At 39.0% G+C, this 25,704-nt stretch overlaps 2 protein-coding genes across 2 annotated transcripts; one reads left to right on the top strand and one right to left on the bottom strand.

Annotated features, from left to right (window-relative positions):
* Positions 1 to 383: 383 nt before the first annotated feature.
* Positions 384 to 10,157, bottom strand: LOC137034942 (tetratricopeptide repeat protein 16). The gene is made up of 13 exons (XM_067408188.1): positions 10,023 to 10,157; positions 9,807 to 9,874; positions 9,629 to 9,719; positions 9,396 to 9,539; positions 7,808 to 7,908; positions 6,764 to 6,893; positions 6,469 to 6,683; positions 4,487 to 4,764; positions 4,157 to 4,298; positions 3,897 to 4,062; positions 1,316 to 1,452; positions 1,011 to 1,155; positions 384 to 539 (listed from the first exon to the last, which is right to left on the bottom strand). The coding sequence occupies exons 1-13, from the start codon at positions 10,047 to 10,049 to the stop codon at positions 384 to 386; spliced, it is 1,800 nt and encodes a 599-aa protein (XP_067264289.1). The 5' UTR covers positions 10,050 to 10,157.
* A 274-nt stretch (positions 10,158 to 10,431) lies between these two features.
* On the top strand, positions 10,432 to 24,819 carry slc2a8 (solute carrier family 2 member 8). Its single transcript, XM_067406651.1, has 10 exons — positions 10,432 to 10,738; positions 11,131 to 11,293; positions 11,555 to 11,761; positions 13,480 to 13,579; positions 14,318 to 14,529; positions 16,012 to 16,161; positions 16,241 to 16,349; positions 16,446 to 16,622; positions 23,380 to 23,525; positions 23,611 to 24,819. Exons 1-10 carry the CDS (start codon positions 10,653 to 10,655, stop codon positions 23,755 to 23,757), a joined length of 1,497 nt encoding a protein of 498 aa, XP_067262752.1. The 5' UTR covers positions 10,432 to 10,652; the 3' UTR covers positions 23,758 to 24,819.
* Positions 24,820 to 25,704: the final 885 nt, after the last annotated feature.

Genomic DNA, 25,704 nt, shown 5'->3' with positions numbered 1-25,704 from the left:
TAAAAGGAAATATCACACATGACTGATATCGTTCCAAACCTGTATGCGTTTCTCTCTTTCTTTCGTGGAACACAAAAGAAGACATTTTGGGGGGGGGGGGGGTTGGGGGGGGGGATTGTTCATATAGTGAAAGTCCATAGGGTCCAATGATGTTTGGACTTGAATGTTCTTCAAAACATTTTTGTTTGTTTGTTTGGTTCTCCACATAATAAATAAAGGCATACAAGTTATGAATGACATGACGGTGATTAAATGATGACTGAATTTTCATGTTTGAGTAAAGTATCTCTTTAAGTTTTCACTTTAGTAAACCCAAAGTATTATGGGAGTGACAGATTACCCAGTAACCAGAATAGCTGAGAATGATTCATTCCAATAAGACTTCAACAATTGAGCCCAAAGCCCCCAAATTTCCTCCACATATAAGGCCGTTGCTGAGTGTTAGGCTCCTCACGTACAGAGTGGATAGGGGCCAGACGTGGCCCGTCATAGTGCAGGGGCTGCCTCTGCTGCAGAGCTCTTTTCACAGATTCATTCATCTGACAACATAAACAGAAGAAATTAATGTCACAGGTTTAACAGATTTAGCTTTTCTGAGAAAATTCACACATTTAACTGAGAATAACAGAATAAAAATGAAAGAAATATTTATAAGAATCACAGCCAATTCTAACTATGCTATGATTATAATAAAGATTTCTGTGATACCAAATTAGCACATTGGAATCATTTTTTGATGAGGTAATAGTTTTTCTAAGTAAACCAGAGAAATGGGGCTTTACCTCCACAGATAAAGACTAAATTATAAAACAGTCTTTTTTTAAATATTAATAATTCATATTAGTAATTTTGAACAACTTTTTTTATTACTTTGGGTAATAAAAAACATAAAAATGTTTTACTGATTCCAAACAATTCATTGGTAATGTCTGTATAGTTTAAGCGATAACGTATCACCACCAACAAGTAAATGCAATCACATTTTATGTGTAGATCTACCACAGGTGTACCTGTTTTGTCTTAAATAGCTTGCTGTCCAGCTCTACTGGAGCGACATGTGGCTTTATCTTCTGCTGTGGACAATCATCAGCCTGTAACTTCTGTGAGGATGTTTGTGATTGGCTGTCATCTTTGGCAAGGGCCATCCTGCCAACTCTAGCAGAAGAAATGGTGCTCTTAAATCTAAAAACTGATTCCTAGCATCAAACCCACATTCACACAAACTACCATAAAATCTTCTGAGGATATGAGAACCCAGACATCTCTATAATCAATAAAACTATAAACCTCAGTAAGTTCAAGCAAGTCAACAAACCTTGACACTTTGGATGCTGCTATTTTGAAAGCTTGAATCTTTGCGACCAGCAGAGTTTTGACTGACTGTGCAGTGGCACAGGACATAATATCAGTCAAGGAGCATCCTGGGAGCATACTCAACAGCAAAGGCACCACCTAAACCGAGATTTAAGAATAATAAACTCAATTTAAAGATTGTCTTTTTTACATCTTAAACAACTAAACAAGGTTTTTTGCACACTTTCTATTCTTCAAGTCATTGTTTTCAAGCCCAGTGAAAAAAATATTTCACACAAAATATTTCATTAGTAACAAAAACAGCCAATGACTGTATTTTTAAAGTCACCATGAAATGAAAATGGACAATACTTATTTTTTTTATGGAATTTTTCTGTATTTATAATAAATTATTTATCTGTGCTCAAAATTCATGTGCCATTATAATATTTAATCAAACTTCCCCTACACAGCAATAGCAAACCACAATGATCCAATCAATTCCTGATGGATAAAATCAAGTCTGTCCTAAAATTTTTCTTGTTTGAGAAGCCATTTCACTCAGATATAAGTCACATTAAACTATCGTAACTTTCATGCAATTTCTTTATATTTATTATAAACATTCTGCATAAAATAATTTTTTTAATTTTATTTTTAACTTTAGTTCTGTCTTACCTTTGCGCTGGCGACTTCTCAGGAAAATGCTGTAATAACTTTAAATGCGAACTAAATGTCAACAGTAAGACTAATTATTTTAACGTATTTACCATATTTACACAGACGGGTTCGTTTGGTAACGTTATTTATTATTTCCATTCTGTAACTGCTTAGGGTTTCCGCTAGCAATGTAGACTTGTGTCCTTGAATTGCTGTCAGAGTTTTATCACAACCATTGTGTGTCCAAACAAATCTGTTAGCCTATTTGGAATATCAAGAATATTGTCTTTAAAAACATCTTTATTTTTAGAAATTGATTTGATTGATATTTTTAGAAATTTGTTTACCAATAATGGACACCTGAAAGTAGCACATCCACATACAATTCCCCAAATAATTAATGGTGTAAAGATTTTAGATCATTTACATCATACCAGTTTAAACTGAACTGGTGCAATATAATAAGATTGTATAATTTGTAAGAAATAGAAAATACAAAATGAAAGTATAGAATATGTGTTCATTCAGTGTTATTCCCGAGAGAAATAATTTGATTTCATTCATTTAATGCGACTATAACAATGAGTGCTGTTGTAAATCTCTGTATATTTGTGTATGCAACAGTCTTGTTCTGCAATAAAGAGATGATAACAATGTTTTTTTTTTTTTTTTTTTACTATGGTTAAAATGTACAGGAATCAGTTTTTACAACATTAACAGTTTTCATGTAGAAATATATAAAACATATATTTTTTTTAATTATGTATGTCATGTTTATCTAAATAAAACTGAAAAACTGATTATTTTCCTTATAGTGGACTTCAATGGCCTCCAAACAGTTGAAGGTCAAAATTAAAGTTTCAGTGCAGCTTCAACGGGCTTTAAACGATACCAGACGAGGAATAAGGGTCTTATCTAGCGAAACGATTGGTCATTTAAAAAAAAAAAAAATGTAAATGTATATGCTTTATATAAAAAAAAAAGGTCGCCTTCCAAGTGCTTCTGCCGAAACCACATTTTCACGCCTTCCCTATTCTACTTATGGAAAAAATGGAACTGCCACTGCGTTTGTTCCGTAAGTAGAATAGGGAAGGCGTAGGACATACAGCGTAAGCTTTTTGAAGAATACGAAAGTGCGGTTTTGGCGGAACCACTTGGAAGGTGATCATTTGTTTATATAAAGCATATACATTTAATTTTTTTTCGAAAATGAACGATCGTTTCACTAGATAAGACCCTTATTCCTCGTCTGGTATCGTTTAAAGCCCTTTGAAGCTGCACTGAAATTGTAATTTTGACATTCAACCATTTGGAGGCCATTGAAGTCCACTATAAGGAGAATAATCCTGGAATATTTTCATAAAAAACCTTAATTTCTTTTTGACTAAAGAAAGAAGGACATGGACATCTTGGATGACATGGGGGTGAGTAAATTATCAGGAAAATTGTATTTGAAAGTGAACTAATCGTTTAATCTACAATAAAGACAGCAAAGTTTACAAGTTACTAAGGGCAGCAGAAAGTATGGCTTCAATGCTTTGTATTCAACTCCTCCTCCTACTTCAAGCAGCAAATCTCGCCGATCGGTAAGAAGGTTTGAGATCTGCCAAACACCCCGTCTTGAATTTAAATAATATTAGGCGACTAGTCATCCTCTAACCACATTTTGTGGCATATGTACAACTATTGGGTGCACTTAATTTGAGCGGCGCTAGTGTTCCACTATGCTGACGGAAGTGAGGATCCACTGCTTCAAGTCCAAACGGAAGCTGTGTGACGTCATATGAAAAGGGCCTAATCTGGTCCACCAGCTAGACCAGCACTATACCAGCTCTAACCAACATAAACCAGCCTAGACCAACATGGAATTCATGCAGGTTTATGCTGTATTGTTAAGTAAGGAACATCCACCATAGTTTGGGACAAAGAGACGAGAAACTTGCCTGGTCATTGGTGGGCTCTAAGATAAGAACACTGATGGCATCCTTCTTGGCCTCTTCCATTTCGGCCACTTTGCTATAAGCTTTTGCTCGATTCTCATAGTACTGAACGACACCAGGGTTGTACCGTATTGCAACAGAGAACTTGTCTGCTGCTTCCTGGTACTTCCTGGAACAAATCAAATTTCTAAAATAATATCAAGAGGCATAAAATAAAGAAATATGTTTTCAATTTCACATTTAACACTATAGTTTAAACCTACTTGTCATTATAGCTGTGCAGACCCATTGTGTTGTGAATAACAGCAAGTCGTAGCCAGATAGTTGTGTTGTCCGGGTCCATCTCCTCTGCTTGCTGATAGTCAGCCAGTGCAAAGGTCCAATCACAAAGCTTAAAAAAACAATCTGGAGGAAAAAGGAGACAGATTTTACCTGGATAATACAAATTCTGCCCTGTAACTATAAGCAAAGTAAAACAAGCAAGCATTCAAGAACTGCCATTTCAATAACCTCCTCTCTGAATATTTTTCTAAGATTTTTCTATGCCACTCTCAGCCCAACACCCGTTAACCTCTTTAACCATCAGTCCACACCTCCTCTGTTGATGAACAGCTCACTTGCGTCTCTCTGTTTCTCTATGGCCTTGTTAAGCAGCATGATGGCTTCGCTGTGCAGACCGCGGGAGAAGCACTGAATTGCAAAATCATTGTATGTGAGCACCAGTTGTGTCTGAGCATCTTCCTCTAAATCCTCTGAGTTGTCTTGCATGTGTTTCTGAGGAGGATCTTCTTCAACTCCACAGAATTCAGCAGCAAGAACTAAATCCTCAATGGCAGCAGTGAAGTCTCTCAGGCGTCGATAAAGAATCCCCCTTTGAGCAGGCAGAAAATATGTGCACTTTAAAACCATTTACATTATTACATTATTATTTAATATCTTTAGTTTGTCTTTTTATTTTATTAAAAGCATTTACAAAGCATCTACTAACAATATGGTTCTAATGTGTATCACTGCTGAAAAAACTAGTTAGCTCTTAAAGAACTTCTGTTCTGATGTCCATCCAAAATTTATATTTTCTTGTGTTATCAATTTATTATTTATTGTTGTATATATTATTAATGCTATGACACACTTTGTGCTAGAATGTTTGAAAGGTGTTATTCAAATAAAGTTTACCACCAATATCCCACTATTTTAAATATGCAGATGACAGCCATCCTGGCTCAATAATGCTAAGAAAAAGAAGATGAGGTTGGACAGACAAGTGTTTACAGATAGCTGTAAGTCTCTGTTGACATGTAAATGCCTAATACTCCACCATTTCGACCTTCTCGCTTTTAATGGTGATGGATTGGTGTTTTGGAGGAGCTAAAAAGCAGTAAGAAAATGATTTTTAAGCCATGGGCAAAAAGCCTAGCAACATGCTCCATATCCTTTTTTTGCCCATGGTGTAATAATAATTTTCTTACTGCTTTTTAGCTGTAAGAAAACCTCATCTTTTTCTTAGCATTATTGAGCCAGTTCTTCTGTATGGTGCCATTTGTTTCCACCTCCAACTTATCCAATTGTGTTACTTTATTTATGGTTCGTAAAGCATATACAACAATCATACATGACTCAGACCACCCACTTCACCAGTACTTCACCCTCCCTCTTTCTTCAGCCAATGGTGTTTTATGCTCTGTCTGTCTGTCTATTTATGCTGGTTTAGTGTTGGTGGTGGACCAGTATGTACTGCCAAAGTCCCTTTAAGACAAGTCATTTCACTCGGCGGCCACCTTTGAAACGCCTCTCGGGCATTCAAGTGCCGCTCCTATTTCTTTGAATGGGGAAACATCAAATTCTCCAAAGCTGTTTGCCAAGCTTTCAATTAAATTTCATATTTGAAATCACCAATGAAATCCGACAACAACTGTCTCATAAATTTTGTTTCTAAACGCTCGAATCATGACAAAAAAAAAACATTTTTTTTCAGGCTGGATCAAGCTAATGCACATGCGCAGTCCTAAGTGTGCGTCTCGTGTGTCTCTGACTGTTTCCATAGGAACCGGAGCTTCTAACGGCCACTGCAATGACGGGATGACTTTAACAATCGGCGATTGGCTCTAATTTAGAAGGCGGGACTTATTCTGCCATATTGCGTGTTGCACATTCTCCCATAAAGTACAAGTGACGCATCTTGGGTTATTCTATAGTCGTCTCTGATACTGCCCAGAATAATTTTTTTTGGACATGGTACCATAGTAATACCACTTTTTGGGGGTGACATGTATCATACTACTACCATGGCTATCAATGTAGACAAAATTTGAAGAAGCTATAGCTATATAGTTTAAATAGCTAAAATATTCTTAATATATCTGCATCATTTGATGACTTTGAAATTATTGTAAAATATGGAGAACAGTAATAACATATAATCAGTGTCTCTAAATGTTTGACTGGTAATATATGTATTTTGCATAAAAAAAGCAACATTTAAAAAAATCATTGTAACAGAAAATTTATATAAAACCAGAAAATGTTTAATTCAATCTTTCAGCAAGCTGTAATACGCAGCTCTTCAAAGCCTTACCTAAAGAGGTAGTACTGCGATTTACTGGGGTTATACTCCAGAGCACTGTTTATTTTCCTCAGCGCGTCTGAAAGCTCTCCATTCAATGCCTTATCAACAGCTGCCCGATGGGAATGCTCCGCTGCCTCCTTTAGCCTCTTCAACAGTGCAAGTGCAACTGGACAGCATGGTTTCAGCCTGAGTGCTGACCTCAAGTCATGATAGCACAAAGTCATCTGAGGAGACAAATAGCCCTCTTACCTGTTTATTACAGTCACTTGAAGGGAAATGTTTTTTCTGTAGGCTGTGGTCTGACCTGATTGAGCTGGTGGTGAAGGCGAGCTCTCAGAATGAGGAGGTCAGCTGACTGGACATCCGTCTCCAGCCAGTTACTGACCAACCGAAGACACTCAGAGTAGCGGCCCAGGGCAGTCAGACATGCCAAGCTATGAATATATAAACAAAAAGGCAAACATGATGGAAAATTATGATCTCATGCTATCCACTGTGGCCCAAAACAGTGTTTGGACACTTTTGAAGACTTACGTCACACTTAAAAATGTCTGAATTGCATTGCATTAGATCTAAAAGAACAATTTCAAGTGTCATCAGCAAAAAAAAATTAAATTACTAAATGCACTTGTCTAGCCATTTGTGCAATGGCTTTTAAGTCTTTCGTACTGCTGAGGGTAATTTTAACACTGTTTAGACTTCAACACAGACTTTTCTTACTTCAACCTGACTTTTCAGCATTTTTCAGCTTTTAAAATGTCATGCTAAATAAAACTTTTAAATGTTACTGGTGGAAACTAATGTAAGATCAATTGTTTGGTGTCCAAATACCTTCTGTCTTCATTTTGAACAATATGTCTATTGTTTTAAAATGTAAAAAATAAATGATTTAATTATTTTTCATGAAAAGTCTGTTTAAGGTCTCCTTAGCTATATTTTAAACTATATTTCTTATTAATAAATTAAACTTTGATATTTTGTTAGATAATGCAAAGACATTCACATATTTTTAAATGTGACTTAAATGTACAAATACATTTCAGTTCATCTTTTAAACAATAATAAACCAGTAATATGTTTAATTATGTTATTATGCTGCTACCCAATAATTATGAATGTGCCTAATGCACAAACATATGAAGGAAAATTTAAAGAAGCAATAGCACTCAATGTAAACAGCTGAACCTTAGGTGATAGTAAGATGAAGAAAGAGCTTGTAGCGCCACCTGGTGGTATTTTATGCTATTGCTTGCTATAAGGTTATTTCAGCTTGTTCAGACACATGCAGACTTCAAGTCTCGTTGAAGGGCACTTCAAATATCAAATATCTGCTAAGATTTACAATGACCTTCTCATGTGATAAGGCTGGAAGTAGGGTTTGAGTTCTGCAGCTTTTGTGAAAGACTCCAGAGCCTCCAGAAACTTCCCCAAATCAAAAAGACACTGGCCCTGCAAGGACAGTTAAAACACACATAAAATTGGGCATTAACAATGTTTGTGGCAAAGGACTGTTGTGATGGTGGCTTTAAATTTCTGCACATTTTATCTTTTTATTAATTAATTTGCATGGAAAATGCATTTCAACTATGCATACACATTGCTAAAATTCAAATTGGCATGAAGTAAAAAAAAAAAAAAGTCTATATTCTAATGGCATTTTTACATTTCAAAACAAAAACAGAAATATAGCTGCAAGCAGCAATTATCGGGCTTCAAGCATTTTAAGGCCTTTAAACACTGGGGTTAAAGATTTTACATTTTATTAAGCATGTAACCACTTAAATTATAAAAGGAAAAGACCATTTATAGCCAATACAGGCAATTTACCATTGAAAATATGTGGTTTTTAAAGCTTTTTAACAGTTCTTGAGATTGAGCCAAAAACCTTGGACTAGTTCGCCCAAGTTGTTTTTTGAAATAATCTCCAATATTTAACGAACGATTTGATGGAAAGTGGCGGTCCTAGAGGCAAAGTTGCTCAGAGTGAGGGGTTCTACCATGTGGTACGAATGTCGTGGGCGTATGCGAAAAATCGCGTGATACAAGATGCTTTACGCAGGTGAAAAACGTGAAGGCGCTCCCCAGTGGCCGATTTCTTTAGAATTTCTCACAGGCCTCTAGGGCCAAGAGTGAAACAGGCCCAGCAAGTTTCGTTCCAATTGGCCACCGTTAACCTTGTCTGATAGCTGCTCAAACTTCAGTGGCCGACGGCGGACATGTTTTTCGAGGTGCGTCAATGTTGTCATAGACAATAGTGGCCCCTCGGACGAAGACCTTACAAGGCAATTTTCAAGTCTCTCGGACTAACGGTGAAGTAGTTATAGCCGTTTACATGTTTTTTTTCCTGTTATAGCACCACCAAGTGGCCAATCGCTGCATCCTTTTTCACATGACCACAGAATGAGCTTAGTTAAATAAAAAAAAATAAAAAAAAAATGTTTAGTTAAAATTAAAATATCTAATTTCTTTCACGAGTTATAGCCGTTTTAGTTTTTTTTTAGTAACTATTAACAATCAGAATCTGGAGAATCTCGCTGCACTGGTTTGGTTCCGATTGGGTCAAAAACCTAGGACTTGTTCGCAAAAGTAGGATTTTCAAAAAATACAAAATACCTGAAAATTTCGCCAGGGCAACCAGCGAAGCCTTGAGACACACTTGAGCCTAGGCCTAACGGTTCAGGAGTTATGAGCCATTTCACACTTTTGACCTCTGTAGCGCCCCCATCAGGCCGATCGGGGTGAGCCTGGTGACGTTGTAGGCGGTATGAGTACTACCAGCCCTCAAAGTTTCAAGTCCCTACAACTACTTAAAATTTAACAGTTACAATAGGGTTTCAGCGCTTTGCGCTTGAACCCCTAAAAATGGGTCCACAGATTGTAATATTCATAACTCCTAATCTGATTTCTATTATCTGTGAATAAATGAATTCTTGTACCTGTAGGTAGTATATGAAGGAGAGTCGTTGAGGGTAGGCCTCAGTCTCTGGTTGCAGACTGCAGGCGTGTTTGTAATCTAGTGCTGCAGACTGGAAATCACACAGCTGAAGATACGCTTCTGCTCGCTGGACGTAAAACTGAGTCTGCAGTTAGAAAATATAAAATGTGATTGATGTCCAGGGCCAAATAATTATGGAGTACCAATCCATAATACAGTCTGCCTGGCCTCTACCTGGTGTGACTGGAGCAGTATGGCCTTTGAGAAACAGGACACAGCCTTTTCAAACTGAGACTGTGACATGGCACCAACACCTGCTTCATAACTAAACATGTAGGCATATGTAAGTATGCCTCTCAGTAAGACTATATTGTATTGTTTATATAAAAAAAAAAAAAATCTGTTCACTTACTGTTTATCAGCCTTTTCTTTTATTATGAGCTGCCCATACATATCCGTTTTCTTTTTCATTTCTGGGGTCTGAAAATATATAGATTTTTGTATACAAAATCACACATGACCAGGAAGGATTCCTCCTTGTGCAGCATGAGTATGTACAATATTATTTAATCTCTCTTTCTCTCTCTCACACACAGCAAATGTTGCACACACATTTAAAAATACAAACCTTAGCGCAGTTATCAGGTGGATTCATATTGACAACACGTAAAAGACGTAAAAGTTTATAAAATCACTTAAAGAAAATAAAAATCCTATAGAGGCCTCACGTTTGTTTCCCACAACCAAAGCAAATCGACAAACCCTGCAGTCCTTCACACCAAAAGCACTTCTGAAAACATTTAGTAACTATGGGAACAATTGAATGGCAAAAGAAGAGAAACGGCCGCATGTAGATTTTTTTTTCTAAACAATATCTTTAAAATGTAATTTAGTGCAAAGTGACAAATGTATAGAAAAAATAATAAAATTATAACGTATAATCATATACTTTTGTGTGAAAGGATCTTTTTGACAAGGTAAGGCAAAATAAAAGCTGCGGACTCTTATTTTGAAATCAATGGACGTATGTTTATTATTGTCACATGCATCAGCTGACAATAATGACACTATTTTTACTGAGTATAGCAGTTTTTACCCGGGATGCCGAAACGCAAAGGCTTTGATAACGTTAACTTACATCACTGGCTGAACTTGTTCATGTGTTGTCAGTTGTAAAGTATGACATAAAACACAAATTTGTCCGTGGCGATCATCTATGAACTTGATTACTTGATTATCATTTGTAAGAGGAGACACGATGGATCATGATGAGGAGACCAGACCACTGTTGGTCAATGATGAACAAACAGAAGAGGACAGATCCGAGCAGGACTCCTACCTGGAGTAAGTGTTCACTGTATTGTCTTCAGGCGGTTTTCCTCTTAGAGAAAACAAAAGTTATGTGAAGATCTCATGTGACAACGATGATTATCACGGTGCTTCAAAGAACACCATGGTTTATATCCTCAAATAAATATAATACTACTCAATTACAGATAATTGCCACTTTAAATGGTTATTCACTCAGTAATCTGTTCAAAGTTCAGGAGGAAATATTCAAATATTGTCATACAATAAGTCTGCAATGACTTTCCCTTTGCGGAAAGTCATTGCAGACTTATTTCTGGTATGACAATATTTTTACCACACCGGTAAACATAAACCTGTTCAACAAGGATATGAAACTTACTGAATGTTTATTGTTTCTTAAATCATTTTAATGTTTCTCTCAACAGTAAAGTTAAAAATGGGAAGTTATACATGGCCACATTCGCAGCAGTTCTGGGACCCCTGAGTTTTGGATTTGTGCTGGGCTACAGCTCTCCTGCCATACCTGAACTCTGCAGAATCCAAGACCCGAGACTGCAGCTCAACAAAGATGAGGCTTCCTGGTTTGGGGTGTGTGAAAGCTTTTGGTCCGTTTTGTTCTTCTCAATGTGATTTTTTTTAATTTATTATTATTATTATCATTATCAACTACAATGTGGCTGTACAGTAAAGGAAATGCTTGTCATTTTCAGTTCCTAGAACTTACATTTTCATTGTAGTGTCAGTGTGTTTAAAAAAGAACCAAAATCCAAATGTAGTTGTCAATGTATTGACATTTGATTGTCAAAAATGGGTTCAGATGTTTTAACATTATATTTTTGTGTCTTATAGTCTGTGGTGACCATTGGTGCGGCTCTTGGGGGTCTTCTGGGAGGATGGATTGTGGAGAAGATTGGACGAAAGTTGAGCCTTATGTTCTGTGCAATACCATTCATCTTTGGGTTTACCATCATTATTGCTGCTCAGAACCACTGGATGTTATATGTGGGCAGAGTTCTCACTGGTCTGGCCAGTGGAGTGACTTCACTTGTTGTACCTGTAAGAATACCTTATTTATTGCCATATGCAGAGTATAATAATAATAATAATAATAATAATACATTTATTGATTAAATTAGTATTATTATAAAACATTAGTATTATATTCATCATCATTATAGACTGCAAAAGTCAGTTAACAAAAGTAAAAGTAAGTAAATTAGTAAGTACATTTTATTTATAGAGCACATTTAACTTCAGTTTACACTGACCAAAGTGCTGTACAAAACAATCATAAAATATAAATGAAATAAAATAAAATGAACAAAGAAAACAATTACTAATCCATAATTTAATAAACGGGAAAGGCTAGGGAATAAAAATAGGTCTTAAGTCTAGACTTAAAAACAAAGATAGAAGAAGCACTCTTAATTCCATAACTGTGGAGCAGCAACTGCAAAGGCTCTGTCACGTTTTGATTTTAGACGTGACCGTGGGACATGCAAGAGCGCTTTATTGGCAGATCTGAGGGACCTAGGAGCTGAGTTCAAATAAATAAGATCAGAGATATAGGATGGTGCTTGTCCATTAAGAGGTTTAAAATCAATCAGCAAAATTTTAAATTGAATTCTAAAAAATACAGCCAATGAAGAGAAGCTAAAATTGATCACGTTTTTTGTACTAGTTAACAGTCTTAGCTGTTAAAAATCCTATTAATTTTCCCCATGAGAATTTAGTGATAAATACTTTACCTAATTTACCTATTCTGCAAAGAAATCTCCACCAATCAGAGCAAAGGAGTTCTTTAGTAGCAAACCACTCCCATGAAGCACTGCGAATGATGTAATAGAGAGAATGTTCCTATGCTCTCAGACTACTTGAATGTTTGAATGCATTTTTAGCAATAGATGCTTCTGTATATAATCAACAGCTTTAAATAAATAGTTTCCTTGAATAGTTTTATATTTCTCCATTGATTTTAATTATATTATGTTATTCACAGTGCTTCATGGAATTTTAGATCCCATGAAGATTCCCTCATTAAAGCCATTCAACTTTTTGTCCAATTTTCAATTTTTGCGTCAAATTAAATTTTGTGATTTACCTCATAGCTGGTTAGTTTGTTTTATGGCTTATTACACTTAAACAAAGACATTCATAAAATCATTATGGGTAAAACATATTGTAAAAATACTTTTGGCACAGCCACTGAAAAAGTTGGTGGGCACTGTTGCACTATCTATCTATCTATCTATCTATCTATCTATCTATCTATCTATCTATCTATCTATCTATCTATCTATCTATCTGTCTATCTATCTGTCTATCTGTCTGTCTGTCTGTCTGTCTGTCTGTCTGTCTGTCTGTCTGTCTGTCTGTCTGTCTGTCTGTCTGTCTGTCCGTCCGTCCGTCCGTCCGTCCGTCCGTCCGTCCGTCCATTGTCAATTAGTCAAACCAAAAATTATAAAGACATTTTTACTAGTGGGTGCAGGACACTATAATTAATTTATGTAAAGTAAACTGTGACATATTATACCCAAATATTCTTCATACAGTGGACTACCAGTGAAATTGATAAAAATTTGGAACCAAAAATTATTCAGACACTTTGACCTGACCATGTGTTCTTCTAATTATATATTAATTATAATGTATATAATTATATATTATATAATATATATTTAAATTATGCAAGCAATGTTTTTACCCAAATGTATGGAATTAAGATCAATAGCACATTATCCATCTGACTTGTTTTTTTCTCTCTGTTTCTGCAGCTTTACATCTCTGAAATGGCTCATGAGCGTGTTAGGGGAACTTTGGGATCCTGTGTGCAACTTATGGTTGTGATAGGCATTATGGGAGCCTATATAGCAGGTATTGGCTCTCATTTAAGTCTTGTGACTGAATTACTTGAGTGCCTTTGAGAGTAATAGTTAGCTGTTACTCCAGTTAGCTGTATGAGATGATTGTTAATGTTTAATCAGAAGACACATTTGAACCTTTTTCACTGACCTCAGTGAGATCTTGCACATATATGCCTGGTTTTATGGAGAAGGCTTAATCCTAGTCCCAGACTAAAATGCATGCAAGTCAATTGTCAATCACTCAAGATGCACACCAGTAATGTTTTTTTTTAAGGCACGTTTATAAAAGCTACTTAAATGGCCTAGTCTAAGCCCTGTCTTTGAAACCAGGCCATAATGTCTCTTTTCCAATGAATCCCTGCACTCCAGTACTTCATTTGTTCTTTGAAATTTGCTTAGATGTGTGTGAATGCCATCCGAATTTCTTCTGGCAAGAATCCTTGTGGAATGAATCTTAATGCTTTTCAGTATTGCATTAATGGAATAGGTCAGGAGTTAGCTCTGGAATGTCCCTCTTCAACATACACAGAGCTTGCATTGTACACTGCTCTATCTGAGCTGTGTTTACATGAAGAATATGAAAACCTGACCCATTCTGTGTGACATACAGTAGTAGTATATAACTTAAAAGTATCTCCAGTAAATTAAGGTGTGATTTATATGATGACATGAGGGTGCGTAAATGATGACAGAATAGTAATTTTTGAGTGAAGTACCGCTTTAAGTAATGCAAAATTAATTTTATCAGGTTTGTTCTTGGACTGGCAATGGTTAGCAATCACATCCTCTATCCCTCCCGCACTAATGCTGGTGTTTATGTGCTTCATGCCGGAGACGCCACGGTTCCTGCTCTCTCAAGGGAAAAGAAGAGAGGCAGAAGAGGCCCTGCGCTTTCTCAGGGGTCCTGATGCCCCTGCAGAGTGGGAGTGTGCGAGAATAGAAGAGGCCTACAAAAATGAAGTTAGAAATCACAAATTTCTCATTTCACATCTCAAACAACGAATGTTGAGCTGCTTTCAAAACTAAAATCAACATGAATTGCCATTTTACCTTTTATAATGTGACTTTTTTTTTTATGAGTGAACTGGAAATTCATTGACAAAAAATGTTGGGCAACTTAAAGGGCCTTTTTACACTTGGTCACTTCATGCATATTAACAGATCAGATAGCTATCTGATTTGTTAAAATGGTTTGATTTACACGTGGCCACATAAATGTCTTATTTTAGTTTTGTTTGCGCGTTGGCTTGCTGAGATACTCAGCTACTCATCTGTGGCAATGCATTTTAGCGCTGTCATATCGGGCTATAATGTCATGTTTTGTAACATTTTGGGAGGAACAAAATTTGCATATGTGGTTTCAACAACCAGGTGCATTTACACTTGTCCAATTTAATGTGGAATGCATCTCAGAACACCTCCTGAAGTCTCGAAAGCGTTTCTGAGGGCATTTATACCTGGTCTTTTCACAATGGGATAGCTATCTGATCAGAGAAAACCCATGAAGTGACCAGGTGTAAACACACCCAAAGAGTTAGTTCACCCAAAAATGAAAATTCTGTCATTTACTCACCCTCATGTTTTAAATTAAGATATGAGGGTGTTCAAATTTAATTAAAATATATATAAATGCATCAATGTGTATTAATATACAGTACATTGATCTAAGGCACATACAAAGAGCACATCAAATATGGATTCATTAAAAGTATTTAAATATGTAAGATTTTTGCAGTAAAAAACCACTAGGCCAGTGCTATATATTTTGTTCACTTGAGCACTTACAATATCCCAAAAGTTTCCAACTATTTGTAAATCATGAGAAAACTGTGTCATAATAAAAGTTCCGCTGCTCGTGAGGCGTGTGTTGCGCAATCGCTCCAGCGGCCTCGTTCAGCTCCAACAACACTCGTTCCTGCTCTGCTTCATACTACAGTAATGTTAATAATCGCATCCATGAACATGATTTCTTCCCGAGTCCTATCCCTATTCTTTTGCACCGCCCGTTGAGGTGAAGACCACATGTCCCAAGATTCCGCGCTCAAACTTGCCGTCATCAAACTACGCCTTTGTTTTGAATAGGCCTCTAGCGACCTCTAGCGGACAGAAATCCTACATACTGCACCTTTAATTTGTGTTTTGGAGAGGAGTCAAAGTATTGTGGGTATGAAACTACACGATGGCATATCATTATATAGAGTAATTAATGACAGAATTTTTGGGGATGAACTATACCTTTAATTTTATTCAACATGAACTGATTGAATCATTAAATATGGGTGTTACCAACCAGAATTGAAGTTTCATTTTATCTTTGATGATTTTAAGTTTATTTCACTTTTCCATAGCTTTTTTAAAAAATTATTAAAAAATAAATAAATAAATAAAATTCTTTGTACAGCTGTATATAAGTCACTAAGATTGATATTTAATTGATTACAGGAGCAAAGCTTCAGTCTGGCGGATCTGAAGGACCCTGGTGTCTATAAGCCTTTAGGTGTAGGCATTATGATGATGCTCCTCCAGCAGTTTACTGGCATTAATGCCATCATGTTTTATGCAGAGACGATCTTCGAGCAGGCCCATTTCAAAGTGAGTGTTTTTGATGAAGCTCAAAAACCTTCATTCTACTGTTAATGCACACTGTAATGTTCTTTATTGCCTGCCACAGAGCAGCGATGTGGCCACTGTTATTGTTGCAGCCACACAGGTGGTCTTCACTGCAGTTGCTGCTCTTATCATGGACAAGGCTGGGAGGAAAGTTCTTCTCATCTTTTCTGGTAGAAGCATCTTTTATGGAATAATCTATTTGCACTGTTTTTGAAAGGAAAGAAAAATTCTTTAAAATTGATTTTCTATTTTGGGTCCCCCACAAGGTGTCACCATGTGTGTTAGTGAAGCAGTGTTTGGAGTGTATTTCAAGTTGACTGTGATGAAGCACAATAACTCTTCACTGACAAGTTTACTAACAGACGCCCAGGGTCCTCTGGCGGAGCAGCCCCCGACAGACCTGGCCTGGCTGGCTGTGGGAAGCATGGGCCTTTTTATTACAGGTTAGAAGAAATGTATTTCACTGAAACTTACCATAGAACAAGAATTATTCTGCAGATGTATTAAAATTTGCTGCTGTATGTGGTCAAGATAAAATGATTAGGTTATTCTAGGCTAATTCTCCATACATAGTGAGGACGTTTTCCGCAGTTTGTTTGTTTGTATGTGCAGTGGGGTGTAAAGATTCACTTGTTTTCTCAATGCATTGATTTCAAATCCTGCCAATGCATATGCATCAATCGTGAATCATGGATTTTTGAATCATGAATCATTTGTTTCTGTCAAAAATGTAATTAAAATGTAAAAAAATAAATAAATAAAATGAATCGCAGTATATACATGAATGATGCATTTACTTAACCAAAAAAATTGTGTGGAATGTTGGACACTTCATGAACTCAACTGTTGCAGCTTTCCTTGCGTAGCCAATGGGGAGGGACTATCAGACTTTTTATCAAACAGTTGCAGGATGACAAAATAACCTTATATAATTCATACCCCAGATCAGAGGTTCTCAACTCTGGCCATCTAGGTCCACTTCCCTGCAGAGTTTAGCTCTAAACATTAGCTGTGTTCAAAATCACCCCTTATATCCTCATTCCGTATTACTTACATTACTCAACTAATAAAGTCCACTTGAAGGAGTGAATGAAAACAAGTAAGTGAATTTGGACACTGAGTGCGGCAGAAGGGTGAGATGGTCCTCACAGCAGAACACAAGATTAATCCAGATCCATCCAGATCCAACTCCTCTCACTTTACATATTCCTAAACCTACCCGTCTCCACCACCTGATCCTTAAACCTACCCATCTCCACCCCCTGGATCTGGATCTAACACCTACCACTTTACATATTCCTAAACCGACCCGTCTCCATCCCCTGATCCTTAAACCTGCCCATATCCACCCCCTGGCTCTGGATCCAACTCCTCCCACTTTACATATCCCTAAACCTACCCGTCTCCATCCCCTGATCCCTAAACCTACCCATCTCCACCCCCTGGATCTGGATCCAACTCCTCCCACTTTACATATACCTAAACCTACCGGTCTCCATCCCCTGATCCCTAAACCTACCCATCTCCATCCCCTGGATCTGAATCCAACTCCTCCCACTTAACATATCCCTATAACTACCCATCTTCACCCACTGGATCTGGATCCAATTCCTCCCACTTTACATATCCCTAAACCTACCCGTCTCCATCGCCTGATCCCTAAACCTACCCATCTCCACCCCCTGGATTTGGATCCAACTCCTCCCACTTTACATATCCCTAAACCTACCCGTCTCCATCCCCTGATCCCTAAACCTACCCATCTCCATCCCCTGGATCTGAATCCAACTCCTCCCACTTAACATATCTCTATAACTACCCATCTTCACCCGCTGGATCTGGATCCAACTCCTCCCACTTTACATATCCCTAAACCTACCCATCTTCATCCCCTGATCCCTAAACCTACCCATCTCCACCCCCTGGATCTGGATTCAACTCCTCCCACTTTACATATCCCTAAACCTACCCGTCTCCATCCCCTGATCCCTAAACCTACCCATTTCCATCCCCTGGATCTGAATCCAACTCCTCCCACTTTACATATCCCTAAACCTACCCGTCTCCATCCCCTGATCCCTAAACCTACCCATCTCCATCCCCTGGATCTGAATCCAACTCCTCCCACTTAACATATCTCTATAACTACCCATCTTCACCCGCTGGATCCGGATCCAACTCCTCCCACTTTACATATCCCTAAACCTACCCATCTTCATCCCCTGATCCCTAAACCTACCCATCTCCACCCCCTGGATCTGGATCCAACTCCTCCCACTTTACATATACCTAAACCTACCGGTCTCCATCCCCTGATCCCTAAACCTACCCATCTCCATCCCCTGGATCTGAATCCAACTCCTCCCACTTAACATATCCCTATAACTACCCATCTTCACCCACTGGATCTGGATCCAATTCCTCCCACTTTACATATCCCTAAACCTACCCGTCTCCATCGCCTGATCCCTAAACCTACCCTTCTCCACCCCCTGGATTTGGATCCAACTCCTCCCACTTTACATATCCCTAAACCTACCCGTCTCCATCCCCTGATCCCTAAACCTACCCATCTCCATCCCCTGGATCTGAATCCAACTCCTCCCACTTAACATATCTCTATAACTACCCATCTTCACCCGCTGGATCTGGATCGAACTCCTCCCACTTTACATATCCCTAAACCTACCCGTCTCCATCCCCTGATCCCTAAACCTACCCATCTCCACCCCCTGGATTTGGATCCAACTCCTCCCACTTTACATATCCCTAAACCTACCCGTCTCCATCCCCTGATCCCTAAACCTACCCATCTCCATCCCCTGGATCTGAATCCAACTCCTCCCACTTAACATATCTCTATAACTACCCATCTTCACCCGCTGGATCTGGATCGAACTCCTCCCACTTTACATATCCCTAAACCTACCCGTCTCCATCCCCTGATCCCTAAACCTACCCATTTCCATCCCCTGGATCTGGATCCAACTCCTCCCACTTTACATATCCCTAAACCTACCCGTCTCCATCTCTTGATCCCTAAACCTACCCATCTCCAACCCCTGGATCTGGATCCAACTCCTCTCACTTTACATATCCCTAAACCTACCCATCTTCATCCCCTGATCCCTAAACCTACCCATCTCCACCCCCTGGATCTGGATCCAACTCTTCGCACTTTACATATCCCTAAACCTACCCGTCTCCATCCCCTGATCCCTAAACCTACCCATTTCCATCCCCTGGATCTGAATCCAACTCCTCCAACTTTACATATCCCTAAACCTACCCGTCTCCATCCCCTGATCCCTAAACCTACCCATCTCCATCCCCTGGATCTGAATCCAACTCCTCCCACTTTACATATCCCTAAACCTACCCGTCTCCATCCCCTGATCCCTAAACCTACCCATCTCCATCCCCTGGATCTGAATCCAACTCCTCCCACTTAACATATCCCTATAACTACCCATCTTCACCCCCTGGATCTGGATCCAACTCCTCCCACTTTACATATCCCTAAACCTACCCGTCTCCATCCCCTGATCCCTAAACCTACCCATTTCCATCCCCTGGATCTGAATCCAACTCCTCCCACTTTACATATCCCTGAACCTACCCGTCTCCATCCCCTGATCCCTAAACCTACCCATCTCCATCCCCTGGATCTGAATCCAACTCCTCCCACTTAACATATCCCTATAACTACCCATCTTCACCCCCTGGATCTGGATCCAACTCCTCCCACTTTACATATCCCTAAACCTACCCGTCTCCATCCCCTGATCCCTAAACCTACCCATCTCCATCCCCTGGATCTGAATCCAACTCCTCCCACTTAACATATCCCTAAACCTACCCGTCTCCACCCCCTGGATCTGGATCCAACTCCTCCCACTTTACATATCCCTAAACCTACCCATCTTCATCCCCTGATCCCTAAACCTTCCCATCTCCACCCCCTGGATCTGGATCCAACTCCTCCCACTTTACATATCCCTAAACCTACCCGTCTCCATCCCCTGATCCCTAAACCTACCCATTTCCATCCCCTGGATCTGAATCCAACTCCTCCAACTTTACATATCCCTAAACCTACCCGTCTCCATCCCCTGATCCCTAAACCTACCCATCTCCATCCCCTGGATCTGAATCCAACTCCTCCCACTTAACATATCCCTATAACTAACCATCTTCACCCCCTGGATCTGGATCCAACTCCTCCCACTTTACATATCCCTAAACCTACCCGTCTCCATCCCCTGATCCCTAAACCTACCCATTTCCATCCCCTGGATCTGAATCCAACTCCTCCCACTTTACATATCCCTAAACCTACCCGTCTCCATCCCCTGATCCCTAAACCTACCCATCTCCATCCCCTGGGTCTGAATCCAACTCCTCCCACTTAACATATCCCTATAACTACCCATCTTCACCCCCTGGATCTGGATCCAACTCCTCCCACTTTACATATCCCTAAACCTACCGTCTCCATCCCCTGATCCCTAAACCTACCCATCTCCATCCCCTGGATCTGAATCCAACTCCTCCCACTTAACATATCCCTAAACCTACCCGTCTCCACCCCCTGGATCTGGATCCAACTCCTCCCACTTTACATATCCCTAAACCTACCCGTCTCCATCCCCTGATCCCTAAACCTAACCATCTCCATCCCCTGGATCTGAATCCAACTCCTCCCACTTTACATATCCCTAAACCTACCTGTCTCCATCCCCTGATCCCTAAACCTACCCATCTCCATCCCCTGGATCTGAATCCAACTCCTCCCACTTAACATATCCCTATAACTACCCATCTTCACCCCCTGGATCTGGATCCAACTCCTCCCACTTTACATATCCCTAAACCTACCCGTCTCCATCCCCTGATCCCTAAACCTACCCATCTCCATCCCCTGGATCTGAATCCAACTCCTCCCACTTAACATATCCCTAAACCTACCCGTCTCCACCCCCTGGATCTGGATCCAACTCCTCCCACTTTACATATCCCTAAACCTACCCGTCTCCATCCCCTGATCCCTAAACCTACCCATTTCCATCCCCTGGATCTGAATCCAACTCCTCCAACTTTACATATCCCTAAACCTACCCGTCTCCATCCCCTGATCCCTAAACCTACCCATCTCCATCCCCTGGATCTGAATCCAACTCCTCCCACTTAACATATCCCTATAACTAACCATCTTCACCCCCTGGATCTGGATCCAACTCCTCCCACTTTACATATCCCTAAACCTACCCGTCTCCATCCCCTGATCCCTAAACCTACCCATTTCCATCCCCTGGATCTGAATCCAACTCCTCCCACTTTACATATCCCTAAACCTACCCGTCTCCATCCCCTGATCCCTAAACCTACCCATCTCCATCCCCTGGATCTGAATCCAACTCCTCCCACTTAACATATCCCTATAACTACCCATCTTCACCCCCTGGATCTGGATCCAACTCCTCCCACTTTACATATCCCTAAACCTACCCGTCTCCATCCCCTGATCCCTAAACCTACCCATCTCCATCCCCTGGATCTGAATCCAACTCCTCCCACTTAACATATCCCTAAACCTACCCGTCTCCACCCCCTGGATCTGGATCCAACTCCTCCCACATTACATATCCCTAAACCTACCCGTCTCCATCCCCTGATCCCTAAACCTAACCATCTCCATCCCCTGGATCTGAATCCAACTCCTCCCACTTTACATATCCCTAAACCTACCCGTCTCCATCCCCTGATCCCTAAACCTACCCATCTCCATCCCCTGGATCTGAATCCAACTCCTCCCACTTAACATATCCCTATAACTACCCATCTTCACCCCCTAGATCTGGATCCAACTCCTCCCACTTTACATATCCCTAAACCTACCCGTCTCCATCCCCTGATCCCTAAACCTACCCATCTCCATCCCTTGGATCTGGATCCAACTCCTCCCACTTTACATATCCCTAAACCTACCCATCTCCATCCCCTGGATCTGAATCCAACTCCTCCCACTTAACATATCCCTATAGCTACCCATCTTCACCCCCTGATCCCTAAACCTACCCATCTCCATCCCCTAGATCTGAATCCAACTCCTCCCACTTAACATATCCCTATAACTACCCATCTTCACCCCCTGGATTTGGATCCAATTCCTCCCACTTTACATATCCCTAAACCTACCGCTCTCCATCCCCTGATCCCTAAACCTACCCATCTCCATCCCCTGGTTCTGAATCCAACTCCTCCCACTTAACATATCCCTATAACTACCCATCTTCACCCCCTGGATCTGGATCCTGGATCTTGTGTTCTGCAGTGAGGAGCTACTGGGAAGGGCTTTTGCTTTTGCATAGTTTGTGCTTGCTGTTTAATAATCATTTGAAACTCAGCAAACTGGCAGCTCCACTAGTAATGAAAAGATTTATATTGGAAACTAGCATGTACAGTATAAACCTTAATTAAACAATTTAATAATCAAGTAAAAAATTATTTATACCTGTATAATATTACGCTGTAACTACATTGGACCAGCAGTTTTGAAAATTGATGGATGGATGATTCAGCTGTGGGCGTATCTTCTGGCAAGACATGGGAATTAATTCGGCACAACCCTCACAATTCATTATGGGTATTCTTTAGCCGTTGAGTGTACATCAGTTGTACAGTTGGATTCAATAAGTGCACTCGATAATGTCCCCTATGGTTTTTGGACACCACTACAAATGGCTGTCCCCTCAAATAGTGCCCTATTTCAGAGTAGGGGGTGATTTCGGACACAGCCAGTGATTAAACTCACCTGACTATAACTTTCTAGTAATCCTGAGGACCTTGATTGGCTTGTTCTTAATCTTATTAATGCACTTATGAAAAAACACCTATGAATGGGTAATCGAATTGATTCACGGTCTGCCCGGTCTGTGAACTTTCTGTCCATCTAAATAATGAGTATCAATTATTTTACAGATGTAGACTTTAAATTGACTTTAAAACAAAGCAAAATATACAGTGATATCTAGTTTTCTTGCTACTTCATGCCTCAATGAAAAATTATTTCTCAAAAAGTTTATTTAGCTATACTTGCGATGTTGTCCATTTCATATTTTTGGTGAAATATGTGTAAGATGAGTGAGTGAACAGACTGTAGTTAGTCTGACTATATGTTACATACTGTACGTTAACCAGGTTTTGCTCTTGGTTGGGGTCCTACTCCTTGGTTGGTGATGTCCGAGATCTTTCCCACGCGAGTGAGGGGATTGGGCAGTGCTCTGTGTGTGCTTACCAACTGGACCTGTGCCTTCATTGTCACCAAGACCTTCCACAACCTTATGGTGAGCTGACTGTTATATATTTTCCCCATAAACGTTCTAGGTTTAATGAACACGTCCGATACTGAATCAATAATGTTTCTTTCAGGATGCCATAACTAGTGCAGGGACATTCTGGATGTTCTCAGGACTGTGTGCTCTCAATGTCATCTTCACTGCTGTGTTTGTCCCTGAGACTAAAGGCAAAACTTTGGAGGAGATTCAAGCTCGTTTTAAAGGGACTTATCAGCGCTAGACAATTTTTCTCAGTGCCAACATCAAAATATTGAAGAAACAAGTTGCACTGACATGTTAGAAACATCTAATGTTTTAAAATAATGAAAATGTTTACAAATCGAAGATGTGTGTATTTGACACTTTTCTGTTCTCTTAATGTGATTTGTCATTGAATTAGCGTGATAGATAGTGGCTGATGTTTCATTGTTCAAGAATTTTTAACATGACTCATCATACTGTTACTATGGGTACACCCTTAAACATCATGACTTTACATTGTGTTTATTTTTGAACTTCTTTGCAAGTCACATGATGGATGTTTTTTGAGAAAGGTCTCAATATACTGTGCATGAACAACTATTCGTTTGACGCAGAGTTTATAAGCTTTTTTCCTTTAGTTTTCATTGCATTTCCTCTGTATCAAGGTAGTAGCTCATGTTACGTTTTAAAATTAGTATGTACGTGGCTCACATTCTAATTTAAAATTTAACTCAAACTACTATTTGATCTGATTTGATCAATCTCAAAAATATTTCTGAAATGTTGTTTAACTTGAAACTCATTTTTATATTCTGTAGATATATTGTTAGTAAAGTAAAATAAGAATTTAATTACCTGCACTGGTGACTACATAATTTTTTTTCTGACCTCACTTGCTCATTTTATTTAGTTTATAACAAAGAAATTGAACAAAGTGCGATAATACTAATTAATACTAATTCCTTTAATATACATGGTTACTGAAGAACTCTTTGTTGTTTGCTTCATTCATGAGGTGAGCAAAATTAAACCAAACTCTCAAAAGTGAAGATGTATTGCTTTGGAATGTGGTGCTGAGTGTTCACAGTATTACACACTGTACTTTAATAATGTCAAGGATGAACAATTACTTGCCAAATTATGTGATATGCCAAAAATGTTTTTTCTTTTATTAAAAAAGGAATTTTGTAAAATGATATTTCTATAATTCTGATGAATACAGATAAAATGAGCAGCCTCTACATTCTTTGTCAGTTGAGTTTTTTTCCCCTAATAAATCACTTTTATTATTTTTGCCATCTGGTACTAGATAGTGGCTATAAGCAGTTGGGGGTAACTTGAGTCATGTAATCAAATTACTTTTTCAAGTAACGATGCATGTAATGCATGTTACTTTTTTTTTTTTTTTTTAATTGCTGAAGTGTAAGTGTTGAACTGTCTTCTCCTGTGTCACACTATTTTGCAATCCAGAAATGTTTTTGTTTTTTTTGGGGCCCAGGTGAAATAAAAAAGTACATTTCTATAATGTACTTAAAGTGCTCTATTTTCATGCACTAATTTTGTACTTAAACGTGCCCTAGAATCAAAAATTTTATTTACCTTGGCATAGTTGAATAACGAGTTCAGTACATGGAAAAGACATACGTTGAGTTTCAAACTTCATTGTTTCCTCCTCCTTATATAAATCTCATTTGTTTAAAAGACCTCCGGAAAACAGACGAATCTCAACATAACACCGACTGTTATGCAACAGTCAGGATCATTAATATGTACGCCCCCAATATTTGCATATGCCAGCCCATGTTCAAGGCATTAGACAAGGGCAGCCATTATTAATGTCTGGATGTGCACAGCTGAATCATCAGACTAGGTAAGCAAGTAATGACAATAGCGAAAAATGGCAGATGGAGCAATAATAACTGACATGATCCAGGATTACATGATATTTTTAGTGATATTTGTAAATTGTCTTTCTAAATGTTTCGTTAGCATGTTGCAAATGTACTGTTAAATGAGGTTAAAGCTACCATCGTTTCTTACTGTATTCATGGAGACAAGAGCCGTCGCTATTTTCATTTTTAAACACTTGCAGTCTGTATAATTCATAAACACAACTTCATTCTTTGTAAATCTCTCCAACAGTGTGTAACGTTAGCATTAGCCCGTTAGCCACAGAGCATATAGCCTCAAACTCATTCAGAATCAA

This window comes from Chanodichthys erythropterus, chromosome 13, assembly GCF_024489055.1.
Source record: "Chanodichthys erythropterus isolate Z2021 chromosome 13, ASM2448905v1, whole genome shotgun sequence".
Lineage (NCBI taxonomy): Eukaryota > Metazoa > Chordata > Actinopteri > Cypriniformes > Xenocyprididae > Chanodichthys > Chanodichthys erythropterus.
This window is presented reverse-complemented; position numbering and strand designations above follow the sequence as displayed.

Coding starts and splice junctions, on each gene's coding strand:
- LOC137034942 (XM_067408188.1), bottom strand. CDS start 10,049: ATGAATCCACCTGATAACTGCGCTAAG. Junction 4,299..4,486: donor GCTGTTCATCAACAGAGGAG/GTGTGGACTGAT, acceptor TTTTTCCTCCAG/ATTGTTTTTTTAAGCTTTGT. Junction 4,063..4,156: donor CTGCACAGCTATAATGACAA/GTAGGTTTAAAC, acceptor GATTTGTTCCAG/GAAGTACCAGGAAGCAGCAG.
- slc2a8 (XM_067406651.1), top strand. CDS start 10,653: ATGGATCATGATGAGGAGACCAGACCACTGTTGGTCAATGATGAACAA. Junction 16,162..16,240: donor TCGAGCAGGCCCATTTCAAA/GTGAGTGTTTTT, acceptor TGCCTGCCACAG/AGCAGCGATGTGGCCACTGT. Junction 16,623..23,379: donor CATGGGCCTTTTTATTACAG/GTTAGAAGAAAT, acceptor TACGTTAACCAG/GTTTTGCTCTTGGTTGGGGT.